The sequence below is a fragment of the Euprymna scolopes genome, chromosome 12, assembly GCF_053919585.1.
Source record: "Euprymna scolopes isolate OS-2025 chromosome 12, ASM5391958v1, whole genome shotgun sequence".
In the NCBI taxonomy this organism is placed as follows: domain Eukaryota; kingdom Metazoa; phylum Mollusca; class Cephalopoda; order Sepiida; family Sepiolidae; genus Euprymna; species Euprymna scolopes.
The window spans coordinates 89,170,664-89,190,884 of NC_136493.1; the positions used below are offsets into that span (position 1 = coordinate 89,170,664).

At 32.6% G+C, this 20,221-nt stretch overlaps 1 protein-coding gene across 4 annotated transcripts in view; it reads right to left on the minus strand.

Moving 5' to 3' along the window:
- LOC145291408 (E3 ubiquitin-protein ligase ZSWIM2-like) overlaps nucleotides 1–20,221 on the minus strand; it is a 68,127-nt gene that overhangs the window by 5,726 nt on the left and 42,180 nt on the right. For 3 of the 4 annotated variants that reach the window (XR_013869405.1, XR_013869406.1, XM_080137215.1), the window contains exons 8-12: nucleotides 14,739–14,907; nucleotides 10,900–11,003; nucleotides 7,266–7,469; nucleotides 4,843–5,084; nucleotides 784–833 (exon numbers count right to left, since the gene is read on the minus strand). Coding sequence is in view for 1 of the 4 variants with exons in the window: in XM_080137215.1 (XP_079993341.1) it covers nucleotides 784–833; nucleotides 4,843–5,084; nucleotides 7,266–7,469; nucleotides 10,900–11,003; nucleotides 14,739–14,907 (769 nt within the window). In the remaining 3 variants the exon portion in view is untranslated. The remainder of the gene's footprint in view (nucleotides 1–783; nucleotides 834–4,842; nucleotides 5,085–7,265; nucleotides 7,470–10,899; nucleotides 11,004–14,738; nucleotides 14,908–20,221) is intronic. The other variant, XR_013869407.1, reaches the window with a different exon arrangement.

Below are 20,221 nucleotides of genomic sequence, written 5' to 3' on the forward strand. Positions count from 1 at the left end.
TTTATCACTACACAAGCAGATGGGCCCAGCTAATAAAATCAATAGTTGATAAGACAGGGTGCATGTGTGAAATGTCTTTTTTGTTTACAGCACAATTGAACCATGATACTTAACCATTACATTTTAAACTTTAATTCAAGTCGTTATATAAAAATAATTTTATAAAATCAACATTAGGTTCTCTACAGTGCAATGTAGACTACAATGTGTAATGTTGTGATGTAAATAATTCAGGTATGTGTTTTGTTATTTACACCTATTAAAAAGAACTGTTTGTCTGCAACTGTTTCGATACATCCACGTCAATCGTTTCCTGTTAGAACTGTTGCATAAATGTTAAAATATACACACTAGACGATCAAGTAAAAGATACAACGTATATACATACACGTATTTACATATACATGAATATACAGGAAACGATAAACCCAATGTACGTCGTTATAGAACGTAATCATACACACAACGTAACATAAGCCTTTTTAAATGTTGAGTAGGTCAATGCGGTTAGGCATGTGACGCTTTCTTCCAGTGCACTGCAGTGAGTTCCCGACTAGAGCAGGCAATCAATTAATTTGATTGAAAAATGTGTGATTTCGCCGATTTCGATGACAAGAAAAGTATTAGCAGTATGGAACATTCATTGATCCTCATTCAATCCTGGGAAATTTCTCTATACTGGTTAATAGATATCCGGAACAATTATAATTAGAATCAAAAATAATTCGGAATAAATAAACAGAAATTTAAAAAAATAAATTCAATAAATTTCGTTTTCCTTACTTTCGGAGAATGTTTGATCATCTTTTGCCGTCTTAATTTCTGTATCAACCCTGGAAAAAGAAAGAAAGAAATTAAACAAAGCTTTAACAAATTTAAATAAAACTTATACAAGCTGTGGCATAAAGATCACATGCATAAGAAAATATCCAGAAAAAAAAAGTCTGATTACATTTCTTAAATGAGCATCAATTAAAATAATGTGATGTGAGATATATAGATACGAGTGTTCCAAATGTATTGCCTCCTATTTTTTTTTATTCAGCCTGAACGGGTCAGAGGAGACTGCAAATTGCATTGTTATGATGACTGAACTTGTGTGTTTATAATCATAACATGAAAGTTTCATCTCTCTGTTGCAGAATTGACGGTGTCAGACTCTAGGAAAGCAATACCTGTTATGGATGTGCATCAGAAGTAGAGATGTGTTACTGAATTCTTGACAAAAAATAAATTCTGGAATGCAAAAGCTCGCTTATTTCAATGGTACCACTCCTGTCTTGATAGCTCTTCAACATTTGAGGTATATATATATATATATATATATATATATATATATATATAAGGCTTTATTTTTGGAACAACTCTCATATGACAAAGTGCGCTTCAGCCAAAGGTCATCGCTAGAAAAAGTGCATTGAGAATGGTGGTGACTATGTAGAAAAATAAATTATGGACCACAAAAAATCGTTCATTTTAGTGGTACCACTTCGTTGCTCTTCAACTTTTTAAGTTAAAAAATAGGAGGGTTTACTTTTGGAATGGCCCTCATATATTTGCATAAATAAGTAATAAAGTAATTAAATTGCAAACATTGAATTATTTGAAGGATGAAAATTGTTTATAGTGTTTCTGGCAAAGTTAAAGTTTTCTAATGTTAAGAATTCAATATTTTGTTTTATTTATTACTAAACAGACGTACATAAATCTAAAACTATGGTAGAATCGTTAGAAAATGACTTCACAACCATAGTTGAATGGGGCCGCAAATGGATGGTAACATTTAATGCTAGTAAGACTAAGCTGCTCTCCTTTAACAATTACAAGATGCCTTTCCAACCACCGTATCCATGACAAATAACACTACCTGAGAATTCTTCCTTCAAACTCCTTAGCCTAACATTCACGAGCAATGTTAACTAGAACAAATACATTCAGGACATTGCAAAGGCTGCTGCAAGGAAGGTTGGTTTCCTTTATCAAGCTAGAAGACTACTCACGCCTGAGTGTATCTTATAGTTTGTTCTCTTGGATAAGGTCCAAAAAAGAGTTTTCAATCTAATAGGTCCCACTTTGTCAACTAAGCTCCAACCCCTGTCCCATCAATGCAATTTTGCATCTCTGTGCCTGTTTTACAAATATTTCTGTGCTCTGATGACTTGTGCCCCTTCAACGTACATATCCTTGACAAACCCACTTAGCAACAAAATCTCACCCCTTCATTGTGGAGGTCTCTAAATACCAGAAAGCTTTCTACTCTAAAAGCTTTTCCCTCAAACAGCTAAACTTTGGAATTCCCTTGGTGCTACCTGCTTCCCTTACTGTACTGATATGCAGAAGTTTAAATGTAATGTAAACCAACATCTTGTAAATCTTTCCTAGACATGGTCCCAAATACTAGCCCTCACATCCAAGTGGCCTTTTTAGGTAAAAAAAAATCAGTAAAAAAAGAGATATTATTTTGAATAACAGAATATTTCTCCGCTAATGCTAACGTATTTACATATACATGAATATACAGGAAAAGATAAACCCAATGTACGTCGTTATAGAACGTAATCATACACACAACGTAACATAAGCCTTTTTAAATGTTGAGTAGGTCAATGCGGTTAGGCATGTGACGCTTTCTTCCATTTAACCCATGGGGTAGCATGCTCTTGTTCCATCAGTCATGGCTGGATTGAAATCTTAAGCAGTTCACAATTGTATTTTTAGTCTAGCACATACTGAGAATTAAACCTTCAACCTCCGGAAGAGTGTCGTTTAGAATTGATTTTTTACTTAATACTTTATCTGTTGTGCCACGGATCCTTGAGAATAACACTGAAGATGATGATAGTAGTTCTAAGAATACCAATAATACTGGGTTGGCAACTAAGTTCTTGCCGTTTTTTAAATATATTATGTCAAAATAAAATGGTTTCTACAAAAAAAATATTGAGAATCTTGTTGAACGTTGGGAAAAAGTTGTGAACACGAATGGAGAATGCACCATGGATTAAATAGTTGTTAGTTCTTATTTTACTTTAAAAAAATGTAGACTTAAAACGGCAAGAACTTAGTTATCAACCTAATATTAGGTTGATGCAAAAATAATGTTGTTTTTATATAAATAGTTAAACGTGAAAAAAAAACGACATTATTTTTGCACCAACCTAATATAAATAAAATAGGTTTTAATTTGATCATTTATCTCTCGAATATTTATTTTGTTTTAATCAAATATAGTGAAATAATACTTTAGCACTCACATATCAACATGTGTGAATTCATCCCTTTCCCCACACTCATGTGTATATACCCATCTCATCTCCCGCCTCTTCCCTCTCTATGTTTGTCTACATATATGTAGATGTCTGCATACAGACTGACCAATGGGTGGATGCAATTGGATGTTGAGCATGATAATTTTTTGTAAGTACAAAGACTGAATATAGATGATACTATAGTTCAATAAATTATATAGGTTTTTTTTGTCGCCTTGCAAAATTTCTTTTACGGGAAGTAGTTTCACTTGAAAATGGTTTTTTGTTTAAATACAGGAACTTCTTGAGGACTTGAATGCCTATTAGATACAGTCCTCAAGTGTCGAACATTTCTCTGTAAAAGGGTTTGCCGGGGCAAGTTAGCATGAGATTACCACTCCCTAAAAGTAAATCTTGACTAAATATTGAAATATTAGAAGTTCAAATAAGACCCCCTTCGTAAGCTTATACAAAGTATGGTGCACATTCTTTAAGTGCTATTGTCGCTGTAGAACTGTTGTTTCCCAGAGAGAGTTCCATGGTTTGTCCATTTCTTGTGGATGCTTGAAGAACAGTTTTTCCATTCTGGCATGACACCAGCTCCCCAGGGAAATAAAACCAATGAAAGGATAGAAACATCTCTTTACATCAAGGAGTCAATATGGTGTTGATTATAATCGGCTATGTGTCGGCTGGTGTGGGACTGGTCATCTTTATGGGCAGCATTTCCATCGTTGTTAATGGTAGGCACAGACCTCTGCTGCTGAAAATTGAATGCTACACAAAATAATAAAAAAGCATCTTTTTTTATAAAAATATAAATTTATTTTTTAAAATTAAGGAGCAAGTTCAGACCTATCCGTTGCCTTTGGAATCCAAGCTTCAACTGTTTACAATAACAATTCAATTTCCTTTCTTTGTAAAAGAGAGAGAGAGAGAGAGAGAGAGAGAGAGAGAGAGAGAGAGAGAGAGAGAGAGAGAAATGCATACATAACTGGCTTGGCTTGGTGACAAATTTCTTTGGGTTCAGCCTTTCAAATCCAAGGGTTACAGATTGTTTTGATACAACAGAGTTTCGTAAACACCTGTCAGTCAAACCTGGTTGATATATTCTGACATTTTGAAAATCAAACAGCACCTGCATGACATATGCGTGCTTTTCCATGAGAGCAAGTTTGGCTCAAGGGCCCAAAATGTGGGGAGCTGGGGTTCCCTCGAAAAGGGAACTCACTGATTGTGCCACAGTCAATAGAAACAGCACAGCTGAGTACGCCACCAGACTAGAAGAATTCTTCTTCTAGAATCTGATAAGACCAAGAAAAAACACATATACTATGACATAGTTAACTGGTTAATTTGTGGAGAAGAAAATTCATGTTCTTCACTTTTTTATAAGTCAGCATTTGAGGAATAAAGAAGAACTTTAATGGAACATTCTGATATTTATGCATCTCATATGAAGATCAAGTGTTCGCTGCAGGAAGATGATCCTTGATTTCTGAGAATTTACATTGAAGTCAAATGAAAAACAAAAAAAAAGTGAACTTCTTGTTTCTCTTGAATGCTGAGTGCGATAAATGGTCGAAACGATTACCTTTCTGTTGTAAAGGAGGCAGCGCACTAGACGTAAAACGCAGAGAAGGAGCACTGTTCACCCTTTCAATAATTGGTTGACTAAACGAGGTGTTCGCTGATGCTCGTCTGTGGCTCAATTTCGTTGGGTTAGATGAAGACTCCATTTTTACAGGACATTGTTGGGAAACGAAACTGCTCAGAGAATTACCAGCTTCCATGTTGTTGCTGACGGCAGAATTTTCATCCAACAGAATAGAATGACTGAAAAAGTTTAAATGAAATAGTTATTTTTGCTTGAACCTTATATTAAAGTAAAAGGTGAAGACATATTTACAATAAATATAATAATATAATGCAATTCAATTATAACTAATCATGGGACGATTCAAATATTTTTTCCCCCAATTCCAATACAATTCATAAACCTATTCTAAATTCCTGATTCTGAGACAATTAACGATTCTGATTCCAATTCTTTGTGACTATATTTAACTATAAAGTTTTTTCTGAAATGTAAATTGTTGGAATTCTCTTTGTTGTTTATTCAACTCCATAAACAATTCCTGCTGTCTTTCCTCTGATTTTTGTTGATGGAGTTGCTGCCTTTCTTCCAATTTTTTTTGCTGATTCATGTGCACCTTTAGCATTTGGACGATTACTTTTTGGAGAATTTTTCCATATTTACATAAAAAAATATGACAGTAGTTTTATATTATAAGCGAATGAATAAAGCACGAACAATGACAAAATTACAGCAATTACTGTTGCTTTGAAAACCCGTGTATCAGGAGAAAGTACACAAGAAAATTTAGACTGATTTTTTTTTCTCTTTATTTTTGAAAAAAAAAAAAAAAAAAAAAAGAAATGAATAGAAAATTAGTTAACCTGAACTACTAATAGGTTTAGCTATTTTGAGATACTGTTGTTCTATTAACTTTAATGTAGTCACTTAAATTTTCCCCACACTTATTATTTTATTTTTTTATTAGCCAAAAAAGATTTCAGTCAGGAATAAAAAAAGAAAAATTATTTCTTGGTGGGCATCCAACAGGTTCTTTTGCTTAAGTGTTTACAAGTAAGCAGTTTTTTTTTCCTGTTCTTTGTTGAATTTTTGTAATTTTAGACAACTTTATTTTAGAAGCATGGGGAGGAGAGAAAAGAAAAATTATCCTTCATACAGAAGCAAAAAAAAAAAAAATGCTTGGGATTATTTTTTTTGTGTGAGATCTTGCCTTTTTTGTTAAAAAGAAAAGAACTCGCCTAGATGAATTTGAGGAGAGAATAATTTTATGCATGAAATCTGTTGAAATTCAACTTCAGCTCTTGAGTTTTCAGTTTGTTTTGTGAGCAAACTGTTTTTTTTTTTTGTGTGTAAGCAATCATTCTTGATACTTTGGTTGACTGTTATATTGTTTTGGACAGATTTTAAATAATCTTAAATATATTGTTTTGGACAGATTTTAAATAATCTTAAATATATTGTTTTGGACAGATTTTAAATAATCTTAAATATATTGTTTTGGACAGATTTTAAATAATCTTAAATATATTGTTTTGGACAGATTTTAAATAATCTTAAATATTCCGTAGGTGTCGAATCCTAAGTTCATCATGGATGTTTTTAACCGGCATATTATTTTGTATGTAATCATTGCTGTACTAATGCCAGCTTAATTTCGTCTTAAACATTGCTGTGTGATTTAACGGGTCCTCTGTTACTACTGATGTGGTGAAGACAACATTTTCCATGAAATTCTCGAATCTTTCTGCCACTATTGATGTGGGAATGGTCAGACATTGGGGTTTCGGTATGAGTGCGTTTTTTTTTATCCTTCTGTCGTCATTGATGTTGACCCAAGTTTGAGACCATGGAAGGAAAATACGGATTAGGTGTAAGAAGGATATATTAACAAAAGATTACAAGGATAGGATAAAGGGTAAGAAGTGCTTACTATTTAGTGGTGTCCAATACGGGTAGTCGTACACGTTGTGCGCAGCTAGTAGTCCTACTGATTCTATGGTATTATGATACTCCCCCTTGAGAATGTTATCTCACATCGTAATATAGTACTAAAAGAGACCATGAATGTAAGTACGTTAAAGTCTGACAACATTAAGCAATGTTGAACCTGGTCAGCACCAGATGGGTAACCATTTAGAAATCCTAGTCATTGTATGTAGGAAGATGTTGACACCTCCTCCCTGTACGAACTGCAAAAACTTAATGTCATGACTGGAATATACATCATCATCTCCCCTGATTGGGATATACCTGTGACTGGAGCCTGCTTGTGAATTTAATATTTCCATGAGACTTCTTTCTTTGGAAGAATTAGTTCTATTGATCTAGGGAGAATGTCATTTAAAAAATAAATTCATGAAATACAATAACGACAAAAGAGTAAAATGGATTACAGAACATAGTTTTTGGGGGTTTTTTACCTTTGTCCAAATAAAACTGATGTTCCATTAAGAATAAAATCTTGTGTGCTTTTTGTCTTTTTCACAGTTTTATCAAATTGGAAACTTTTTATGCTTCTAAGTTGACCCAAAACTGGGTTTTTACTGCGTAATGGTGCCAAACAGCAACCCGTAATATCCAAAGGCAAGCTTTCTTTTGTTAAGCATTCTTCTGTTTTCTTCAATCTGTATTAAAAATGAAAACAAACACAAAAATGAAAATCTGTTTGAATCCAAATTTAAATAAATAATATATAAATAGAGATTTTATCAGTCTGTCAATCACAATTTGAGCATGTCATATTTTTTTCAGAAAATAAATAGATTATGGAATTTGTCTAATTTTGAAATATCAGAGAGCTTTATTTTTGGAAATGAAAAATAATGCATAAATTTCAACAAACAAAGTCGATGTTATGATCGAAAATCAAAACCAAAAACGTTGAGATCTTCAGTCTGACTTTCAACCGAGTTGCATGACATCTTAGATTTCTGATGTACATCATGTTTTAAAATATGATTTCAAACGTAATAAACACATACAAATAAATGAATAATTAAACATTATCAATAGTGATGAAAATTATTTCAATCATCCAAAGGGTGTTTTACAATTGACCGAGGTATGAAAAAGCGGTAAAGAAACAAATATATAACAAATAAATATTACCAAAGTCAAGATTAATTACTCTTCTATCTACCTGGATAAGTTTTCACTAATTTTAAAGTGTGTTTTAAGTGTGAAACACAACAGTGCTGAGTGCTTTAGTTAAAACATAAACAAAATTCAGGCTCAATGCCCAGATATTTTGCTACTGATTGTTTTTGTATATCCAAGTGCTGTTTAGTCTACCTAGTTAACCAATCAGATTTGCTGTTATTTCTCTCCTACATGTTAATGTTTTCATTAGCAAATTGCTGAGCTGCTCTCAAACAAAGGTCTGGATAACCTTTATTGGAAATAAATATACACACACACACACACGCATATATATATATATATATATATATATATATATATATATATATATATATATATATAGCATGTCCAGGGGTGATGAAAAAAATCCAATAAAGTGCTCGATCGTAGATGTGAGAGCTGAAGATACAATATTTATTATAACACTATATACTCAAGGTCGTACCATTGGTTTCGATACACCGAAAACAGTAATAATATACTGTGGAAAATCGGTATAATCTCTTCGGCGACAAAGAAAAATCTGGAACTAATGTAAAATGAACGAACATAGAAGAAACGCTAGACGAGCGTTTAAGACTGTGTGTGTGCATGCATAGCGGGGAAGGGGGTGCTATGGAAAACTCTCTAAAAAATATAAAAGTCCTGTTAAAGCCATATCAATAAATAAAAGTAGGACAATTAACGATAAAAAATAATGAGAAAAGCATGAATATATTAATATGATTTTTTTAAATTTTAAATTATTTAAATTAATTAAATTAAATAAAATAAGGATAAAGATAAATAAGGTAAATTTAATAAATAAATAAAAAATAAGAACTTTAAAAGAATTTTTAATTTTTTTAAAAATATTAATATTTTAATTATGAGAGAATAATAGTGAATGGAGAAATTTAAGATAATTAAAATAATTAAAGGAAATTAATCAATATTAAAAGACTTAACAACTATCAGATGCGAAGGTTGTGGGGGGGGGAGGGGAATAGTTTCTCTATAAAGGTTATCCTTATTATTGGGGGGGTTTATATGGTAAAGTTAAGGATATTAGGTGGTGAGAAAGGTTGAGATATGAGTAGAAGAGAGTTGGTTTGGAGTTTAGAATGAGAGGTGAATGTGGAATTTAGGTGTCTATGCGTGAATAGGGTGTCTTTGTGTAAATAGGGTGTGTGATAGTAAGGAGGTAAGGTGGCGAGGAATGTTGAGGTATGATTAGAAGAGAGATGGTTTGAGGTTTAGAGTGAGAGGTGAATGTGGTATTTAGGTGTCTATGTGTGAATTAGGAGTCTTTGTGTAAATGGGGTGAGAATCGGTTAAGTTATGCTGTTGTTAGGCCATTTGGCGAGGAGGAATTTTCTTTTGTGGGGACATTGTCTGAAGATTTTGTTTTTAATATTCATACAGGCTATGGATGGGTTATTGATAGCCTGAAGGATCCTAAATTTTTCAGTAGTGCAAAGTGAGCAGGTCTTGGAGGTTGGGTCGTAAGATTTTTTAATATCCATGATCGACCATTTTATTTTATATGGAGTATTAGATTCTTTAAACGACCAAATCTTGGTGGCTAAAGATGTGTCAAATTTCTTTTGAGGATATTTGAAAGTGGAGTTATGTGCATACAACCTCTGCTTGAAGGTACCCTGAGTAAAATTGTGTGATGAGATCTAGGATTTAAATTAAATGAAGAAATTTGAATAAAATGTAGTTTACTTTTTCTTTCTTATCAAAAATCATATTAATTGGAATTAAAAAATTAAAAATTCTTTTAAAGTTCTTATTTTTTATTTATTTATTAAATTTACCTTATTTATCTTTATCCTTATTTTATTTAATTTAATTAATTTAAATAATTAAAAATTTTAAAAAATCATATTAATATATTCATGCCTTTCTCATTATTTATTATCGTTAATTGTCCTACTTTTATTTATTGATATGGCTTTAACAGAACTTTTATATTTTTTAGAGAGTTTTCCATAGCACCCCCTTCCCCGCTATGCATGCACACACACACACACGTGCACGCACACACGCACGCACGCACACGCACACACACACACTTTCTTCCTTTCTTTCTTCTATAACCATAATCTATTAGCGTCGGTTTTAAAACGATATTTTTTAAATATGAAATTCTGAGTCTTAAACGCTCGTCTAGCGTTTCTTCTATGTTCGTTCATTTTACATTAGTTCCAGATTTTTCTTTGTCGCCGAAGAGATTATACCGATTTTCCACAGTATATTATTACTGTTTTCGGTGTATCAAAACCAATGGTACGACCTTGAAATATGTATATATAGTGTCATAATAAATATTGTATATATATATATATATATATATATATATATATATATATATATATATATATATATATATATTAGTGTTGGAACAATTAATTCGAATTGGAATCGGGAATCAAAAAAATCAGAAGATTTGGGGGTATCGGAATCGGTAACGGAATCCAAAAAATTGATGCCTATTTTCCGATGCCAAAACGATTCTTTTAATTGTCTTTTTTTATTTGATTTTGTTTAAAGTAAAATCTTCCATTGCTGGTGATAATGATAAAATAATAAATATTTATTGATTTTTAAATTACCACTAAAGCTAAAATTGATAGATCATCCTCCACAAGTGTATTTTGACGTTTAGGAAAATATCTGCATATTTAACATGAGTTTAATCAGGGAAAATAACAGTCTTTTGTTAAATAATTAGAGATTGATAAAGAATCGGTAATTGTATCGGAATCGGGAAAAATATTGTTATCATCCCCTATATATAAGATCAAATATGGTGTATGTCTGCCAAATTACAAAAAGCATTAATTGTTTTTTTTAGAGATCCCATCAAAATGGTGTGATGAGATCTAGGATTTAAATTAAATGAAGAAATTTGAATAAAATGTAGTTTACTTTTTCTTTTTGGCGGTTTTGGGAGGATTCCAAACTGCTTCCCCATCAACAGGACACACAGCATGACAATGAAGCAGCCAATTGTCAATGCATTCACGGTGGAACTGAAACAAAAATTTAGCTATCAAGTCAAAATGTTTTTCAAAGGATTTGGAACAACAAGATTCATATTGGACTGAATACAAATAAATCATGGAAATCGATTTCTTTCTTATTGCATACAAGCAGGGAGACCAGATGTTGCCAGGGATTGAATGATGATCAACATTTGTTTCACCCTCTCTTTATGGTCATCGAAATCAATGAAATTGCCCACTTTTTTAATCAAATCAATTGATTGCCTGCTCTAGTTGGGGACCCATCGTGGTACATCGGGAGGAAGCTTCACTTACCTCCCCAAAGTGACTTACTATACAATACATTGTAGAGAACATTGCATTGTAGAGAACCTATTGCTGAGTTTATAAAAATTCTCTTCATATATAATGGCTTGAATTAAAGTTTCAAATGAAAAAGTCAAGTGTCATGCTTCAACAGTGCTCTAAATAGAAACATTCATTTCAAAAACACTCTTGTCATATCAAAAAACCCACTGTTGATTTCATATGCCTGGCCTTACTGCTTGTGCAGCGATAATGGCTTGAATTTAAGTTTAAAATGAAAAAATCAAGGATCATGGTGTAATTGTGATTTAAACAGAAACACTTATTTTGAACGTACCCCTGTCATATCAAAGAACCTACTATTGATTTTATGTGTTTTGCCTTACCTTTCGGCTTGTGTGGTAATAAAACTGCTCAAGTGCATTTGTGATGTTAGGCTGTGTAAGATTTTAACTTTGATCAAAATCGTCTGTTCCTTCTTTCATCAGATTATTTCGATTTATTGATATTTATTGAAGATATTCTGATAGAAAACTTTTCTAAAAACACTGCCCGGCACATAAAGTGCTTTTATGTTAAATTTCATAAAAATCAGCCAAGCCATTTTCGAGTCCCTAGGGAACAAACTCACACACACACAAAGTTCCTTTTATATAATAGATAGATATATAGATAGATTAGTTTCATTTTTTGTTTTAATTTTCTTTTTACTTTGTTTTTGTTGGGGATGGGGCATTCTACAAACATTCATTATAACATATGATATGCAATGATATGATCACATATTCATTATTCTTTTCCTATATTTTATACGAGGGGCGTGCAATCAGTAATGCCTCTGACCCATTTCCAGTTGTCTGATCTAGCTGAAATTTTGCATGTGCAATGATTTATAACTCTACGGCTTATGTGGCAAATAACAGCTCCAAAATAATTGTGGTTTCTGTTTTACAGGTATTTGAACTGAGTCAGGTGTGAAATGGAGCCTGTTGAATGTCGAGCAGTGATCCGTTTTTTGTATTTGAAAGGATGCACACCACAGGAGACTTTTGATGAAATGAAAAAAACTTATAGTGATAATGCCCCATCATATGACCTTATAAAACGCTGGCATCGTGAATTCAAACATGGCCAGAAGTCTGTGGAAACATCTCCCAGACCTGGTCGCCCCCTTCTGCCATTGATGAGGCATCTGTCTGTCAAGTTAAGGCTGCAATTTTGGAAGATCGGCGCATTACTATTCGCCAAAAGGCCCAAGATGTCAAGATTAGTACAGAGTCAGTGGAAACTATCATTCATGACCATTTGCATATGCATAAGGTATCTGCCAGATGGATTCCCAGGTTGCTCACACCATTCCAGAAGCAAGAACGCGTTGTGTGCTCGAGGATGAATTTGGAGATGTGCCAAAAAGATGAGTCAAAGTTTTTCAAAAGACTGATTACACAGGATGAAACCTGGGTCTATCACTATGATCCAGAGACCAAAGCCCAGTCAATGCAGTGGAAGCACTTGGACTCACCACCTCCAAAGAAGGCAAGGGTGCAGCCCTCTGCTGGCAAGGTCATGCTCACAGTCTTCTGGGACCAGGACGGAGTAGTGATGACAGAAGGGTACCACAATTACAGGAGCCTATTATGCTTCACTTTTGAGGAAATTAAGGGAAGCTACCAAAATCAAGAGGCAGGGCAAGATCAGCAAAGGTACCCTCCTCCTGCAGGACAATGCCCCGGTCCACAACTCGCATGTCGCCAGATCAGAAGCACGGGCGTGTTGCTATGAAATCTTCCCCCCATCCTCCCTCCTCTTTGGACTTTGCACTCTCTAACATTCATCTCTTCCCAGCCATGAAGTTGTTTTTGAAAGGAAAGCGTTTCCCAGATGATGCAGCCTTGATTTCTGAAGTCATGTCGTGATTGGAGGACCAACCTGGGGTGTTCTACAAAAACGGTCTCCAGAGCTGCATCAATGGATGGGAGAAATGCATAACTCTGGGTGGTGCCTATGTATGTTCGTTGCTCTACTGCTATGGAAAGTGGTTCAGGGGCATTATTAAGTGAGAAAGTTTGTTTGGCTGTTAAATAAATTCGTACAAAAATTCAAATTAGTTTCAATAACAGTTAAATTTTTGGTACAACTACACTATATCACGAAATGTGAAAAATGAAAAACTCGATTTAAAAAAAAAAAGAATGGTATCTAATGACTTTTTGTGTCAACTTCAACTAAAACAATGATATCTACTATTAACTGGCACGTCAGAAGTACTTAAATAGTGTTGTATTATTTAAAAAAGCACGAGTTTTCGATCTTTATCATAAAACTCTTCGCTATATTTTTCTGGGAATGCATAACATAACAACAAGGGAAATAACTCAATTATGCTAAAATCAAGGCAAGTATATCATAGTTATGATTCTTAAGGCACAATTCATTAAAAACTTGGCAATAGTTACACACTATTTACCTCCTCTTGGAACTCTTCAGTGTTTTTTTAACCAAATATTTTATTTTTGCTAATTTTCATCAAAAAATGTTTTCTTTAATAATTTTTTTCTACCCCATCGTTTTTCATAATTTTTGGATATATTTATTGCTATAACATGAGAGTTAAGTAGAGACTATTCGTTTGCTTTAAAATTCAATGTTAAAATGTTAGAATTTCTATTCTATTATAGTGTAGTTGAACCAAAATTTTTTTTAAAGGAATTTGATGACATCATGCAAATCTCATCCATCTAAGGTCAGTAGAGTCCAGTTATCAATATCAATTATCGTTTACCTGAGAAGCACTTAAAAAAAAAAAATCTATACCAAGATTCAATGAAGTTTTACTAGTTTAAATTTTATGGGGAATCCAAAGGGTGATATTAGTTTTGCATTACATTTATTTTTTAAATAATATTTTGGAGTCTGCATTCACATTATGCATCCATAAACAGTAAAACCATCATCTAATTTTATTTGAGAATACAAAACTAGAAATTGTAATATTAGGCTTTGAAATCTAAATGTGAATTCACAGGGATCTCACTACTTCCCAGGCAACACTGGTGAGTGCCAGCTAATAATATGTTTTCGAAGTGTGAAAGATTACTTAAGTGTCATTGACAAGACTTGATTCCAGAATCAGTTGAGGCTCTGTAATACAAGAGCAGATAGCATATTGATTGAGTTTTTTTTTTGTTTTTGTTTTTTTTTCACGTGAAATAAAGGAATTTGAAATATCGTCAGTTGGTATTTAAAACTTAGAAGAAAGTTTTAAATGATATTTTTACATATCTTTTAAGAGATTCTGTTTGTCTGTACATCATGCTGTCTGCTGTCCGTAATACTCAAGTTCAAAATAGTATTTTCATTGTTCAACACATTGATTTAATGGACACATCTTAAGTATAACTTTTTCTTAGCTTGTACAAAGCAAAATTTGTTATTTTTAGAAAAATCTTAATTTACCTTATGATGGCACGGTAATTTGCGCACAGATTGATAAAGCTGAAAACGTTGTAAGCAGATACAACACTGGGATCCTGGGGCGAGGAGGGGGCTGTCTTTCGCAATGGTTTTCAATGGCAGCAAGTCAATCACTTTATCAGGAAGAGAAGTGAACTCTTGCATATCTTCACTACAAAATAACATTGAAAATGATTTATTGTAAGATAATGCAATATATAAGGAGGTATTGTTTTGTCAAAATGGTTGCATACATTTGGCATTGTTTCTGTGCATAATTAAGTGCAAGTTTTCATAATTATCTATAATACAAATCTCACATGTCTGTTTAAATGTATGTATGTATGTATATATGTATGTCTGCCTAAAAATTTCGACAGAAGCGACAGATTTTCACGAGATCAATATGTGTGTATATATGTCTGCCTAAAACTTTCAACAGAGAAGACAGATTTTCACGAGGTTGCTATCGTTTTGAAGCTCGACCTTTCGGACAACAAATATTGAAAAAAAAATTGGCTAAAAACATTAATTCCTTCACCCTCAACTGGACACTTTTCTACAGGGATGGGTGGCTTTTTTCGCCGATATTTTCGAAAGTCATCCCTCTTTTCAATTGACTAGCCTTATTTTAAACATTTGTCACTTCCAGTTTAGCGATGGGCGCAACAGCAAAGATGGCACATTTTTTTTCACGTTCTTAGCCTCCTTCGCAGTAGGGGTTTGAGCCTGTCTGCCTGCTTACTACAACTTTTTTTTTTTTGCTAAACACACACCTCCAAACACCCAGACAACGCCGGGCACCCAGGCTAGTTCCTAATAAACCTGTAATTCCATTTTTTGGTACATTTTTATTGCACATATGGAACTTTTTAATCCATTGGAGTAGCATGCTTTCATTTTGTGAGCCTTAATTCGCATTCATATTCTTCATACTACCCACATCAAGGATTGAACCTTCAACCTCCAGAAGAGTATCCTTTACAACTGAATTTTTAGCTATAGTCTGCTAAGATACCTCTTAACTTCCGGCATAGCATTACCAGTAGTGATGACAAGACAAATCAGTTCCTTCACTTTTTTCTCTCGTGCCTATATCTCCCCTGTGCATGTACTCTTTTTTATTACGTTTTTTTTTTCGATCATTCATTTTTTATTTAATAATCATTAAAAAGTTTTTACAGTCTTATTTTGATTAAGAATTATTGAAATTAGTTTATTTTTTAAATAATTATTGAAAACGTTTTTTTAAATCTTAATAAGTAATAAACTATTTAGATTATGAAGTAATGCCAATTATTTTGTTATTTTACTTTCAATAATTTTATTTTTATACATTCATAAACAATTGTTATATAAATTAAAAAAAAAACAACTTATTTTTATAATTTCATAAGCATATACTTCTTATTAAATTTAAAATAAAATAAAAACTTTTATTTTTTAAATTTTGTTATTAAAAGTGCAGATAAAAATCTGAGCTCATAATATGTTCTGTGTTTGAGTTTTATATTGGTTCATTTTTTTTTTTTTTTTTTTTGGTATTTTCGTTCCAGGAAGAAATAAATTTACTTTTTCCTTTTAAATAAAAAAAAAAAAAAGAAGATTATTGTTATTTCATACTCATTAGGAGAACACACAACCTTTGTTGGGAGGGTTGGAGGTGAGGGCAGATGAATTTGTTAAATATCACCTTCTATTTTCTGTCCCAACAATCTCTGAATGAAGATATATTATTAAAGATCTTTTTTTTTCAGAAATTTCGTACTTGATGACAAAACCGACATTAACAATATATAATTATATGGAAAAATGCGCGCATGAAAAGTAATATTCTTAAGATTTTATTAAACCTGGAAAAGTAAAGGACAAGACATTCAACCTGGAAAAGTAAAGAACAAGATATTCTAGTAAAGTAAAAAATAAGAATTTTTTAGACTTAAAATATTGCAGCTAAAAATAAAATTTGAATATTGATAAATATTTTATTTATTATTTGCATATGTTGTTGTTTATTGTTGAGTTAGAAAGGGTGTCATTCGCTGGATTGAACTTATTTCCCCCCTATTATTTGCATATATTTATGTAGTGAAAATGGTTTGAATAAAATTAATTCATTAGTTAGTTAGTAGATGGAATTAATAATTTTATAATTTACATAAAAATGAATTAAATGATCCTAATTATGATATAATGAAATTATTAATTTTTATGTACACCCTTTCTAACTCAACAATAAACAACAACATATGCAAATAATAAATAAAATATTTATCAATATTCAAATTTTATTTTTAGCTGCAATATTTTAAGTCTAAAAAATTCTTATTTTTTACTTTACTAGAATATCTTGTTCTTTACTTTTCCAGGTTGAATGTCTTGTCCTTTACTTTTCCAGGTTTAATAAAATCTTAAGAATATTACTTTTCATGCGCGCATTTTTCCATATAATCCATGATTTTTCCAGGCATTGCTATTGTATTAATATATAAATTTATAATATTTATTAATGATTGTAAAAAAAAAATTAGCTCTCAAACACACATTTATGCAATATTTATCATTCAATCACAGTAGTTCCGAGCCAGGGTCTCTACCGAAACTGCGGTTCATGAATTCGTGATCTGTATAGAGCGTAAACTAACAAAAAAGAAGATGGCACTCGGTGTCTTTTTAGATATCGTTGGAGCTTTTGACAACATACCCTTCAGTAGTATGTTCAAGTCGCTACGAGAACTCAATGTGCCACCAGTACTCATCCGATGGATTGAGTATATGGTGAGGCACAGAACAGTTCAAGTAGAACTACTGAGGGCAACTGTTAAAAGGGAAGTAGTTAAATGAAACCCCCAAAGTGGGATTTTATCACCTTTACTATGGAACTGTATGCTGAATCCTCTTTTAAAGGAGTTTAAAAATAGGAATATTTATGCCCAGGCTGATGCTGATGACATCGCAGTGCTGGTCGCGGGTTCAAAAGCATCATTGGTCAGACGCATTGCCAAAATGGCATTAAATATTCCTAATAAATGGTCTAATCGAAATGAATTAGAATTCAGTAGCCGTAAAACAGAAATGGTCTTGTTTACATATAAAAGGAATTGCCAACTTGGTGGCCTTTTTCTGAGTGGACAGAAATTGAAACTTTCGCAGGAGGCAAGGCTGTTAGGGGTAATCTTGGACAGTAAGCTAACCAGGAAAAGCCACATAGAAAAGAATAATAAAATAAAAATTCAACAATCTTTAAACTATTTTCAGTATTTCCGAGTCAGTTTAAATAAAGTTGTGTTGTTTTTTCTTTCATTTCTTCTAATAAAATAAAATAATAACTAAACCTTTTATTTTATCCAAGTTTCGTTGTCATCGACATTTAAAGTGACGTCTGCTTTTATCCTTTTTTTAATTTACCTTTAAAAATCTTCAAACTATTTTCAGTATTTCCTAGTAAGTTTAAATAAAGTTGTGTTGTTTTTTCTTTCATTTCTTTTAATAAAATAAAATAAAAACTAAACCTTTTATTTTATCCATTTTTTTTTTCTGGCTTCTTCTGATTGTCTCTGCCACTCTCACTAGTATTTTCTTCTTTTTAGTCTTTTAAGTTCACATGTATTATTCGACTTATTTACTTCCGAAACTAGGCAAGCAGGTTCACTGCTGCTGATGATAATATGGACAAGACACGATCTCACAGCAGCAGCAGCAGCAGCAGCTCTAAGAGTAGTAGTTATAATAATAATAACTTGGAACCGGCGAATTATTAGCATATTAATAGTTCGATTTTTATCGGTTTTTAATTTAAAAAAAAAAACCATTACACGTGATTGAACCTAAAATCTTTCCACCAATCCCGGCTCTATACCCGTTACGGTAACATATAACATTTTCAATTTAATTTCGAATCACAGTAGTTGTTATGAAATGACTACATTTTTCATCAAATGTGATAACGAAAAATTTGAGTTCATTCCAAGAATATGTATATCATAGAATTCAGTAATATTTTTAATCGATAAATTCACAATTTTTTGCTATAAAATCATAAGGAGAGTTAAAAAAATTAGTTATTAAAAAAAGTTTGGTTTTTTAATCATAAAAAAAAAAACGATAAACGGGATTGAACCTAAAATCTTTCCACCAACCCCCGGTACTCTAACCGTTACGCTAACATGTCATATTGGCAAAATCGCAGTAAAAAGTATTTATATACAAAAAAAGTTATGCAAAAATAAAAAAAAAGCGTTAGTCACTTATGTACGTACTCTCCTGTTTGTGAACCCACATATTTTGTTGTAACTTTTTTTCTACTGAACCAATTTTCGAAATTTTTTTTTCAAAATGTAGCTAATGAGGTGTTCTATCCAACTATATAACCTGTTTGAAATTTGGTTGCGAACGGAATTAGTGGTGGGGGTTTGAATGTGTCTCGATTCATTCAATTTCGGACTTAAGCATATATTCAACCACTACCGTGGTTGAATGATATATTTTATTTAGCTTCTGTAATAAGAAAATGGAGTCAAGCTAAGAAATAAGTTCTCTTTGAATGGGAATAACTCATAGTTGAAACTAAAAGAAAAGAAAAGCCAACTCGGATGGTCCGGCTTTCATCTATAGCAAGGCACCTATATGTATTATCCCCCCATCACATCTTCAATAAAGGTGTTGTTTAACAGATTTTTTTTTCACTTATCAAGGCCCGGAAGCCACTCATGGATAAGGGTTATTGTAAGTACAGTACGTTAGTGTAGATATTTTAGAGTGTCTACTTAAGGGGGTAGTTCATCAGGAATTTGTTTACGTTGGACTTGAAGACATCCAAGTTGTAGTCAGGTGGGAAGCAGGCAGACGGAACAGAGTTCCACAGGCGTGCAGTTCTAAGAAAGAAGCTTTGTTCATGGAATGTACGTTTTGATTTAGGCATAAATAAAGAGTGGGGTAGTTTTTGACAGTGGATTCAGCTAGATGGGTGTTTTTTGTAAAAGATTGGCGAGGGGGACCAGAGATTGGAGTTCAGACGAGCACCTGCCATGGAAATAATGATAAAACAAAGATAGGCTTGCAACGTCTCTTCTGTGGGAGAGAGGTTGCAGGGAAGAGAAAAGGGCATCCCCTACTAAGCCACAAAGTCTATTTTGTACTCTGTCAAGACAGATGTTCTACTGTAATGTACCCAACGTGTGACCAATCAAACTTCTTCCCCCCTCCATGCATCCAGTGTGCAATGAAGGGTGATAAGGCCTTGAAGAATTGTGAGTGTAAATCCAAACTCTTTTAAGCCATTAAGCAAAGTAATTATTGAACTTCAGAAACTGTAGAGTTTGTAAAGTACATTGTTTTCTGAAATGTCTGAAACTACTTTTATTTTTTCTTATATTTTATGCTTTGTTTGTTAAAACATTTTGTATTATTAGCACAAAATGTTGTCATAGGAATTAGGAGAACATGAAATTGGTGTTATACGTGTGTATGGTCGAATCCTGAATCTT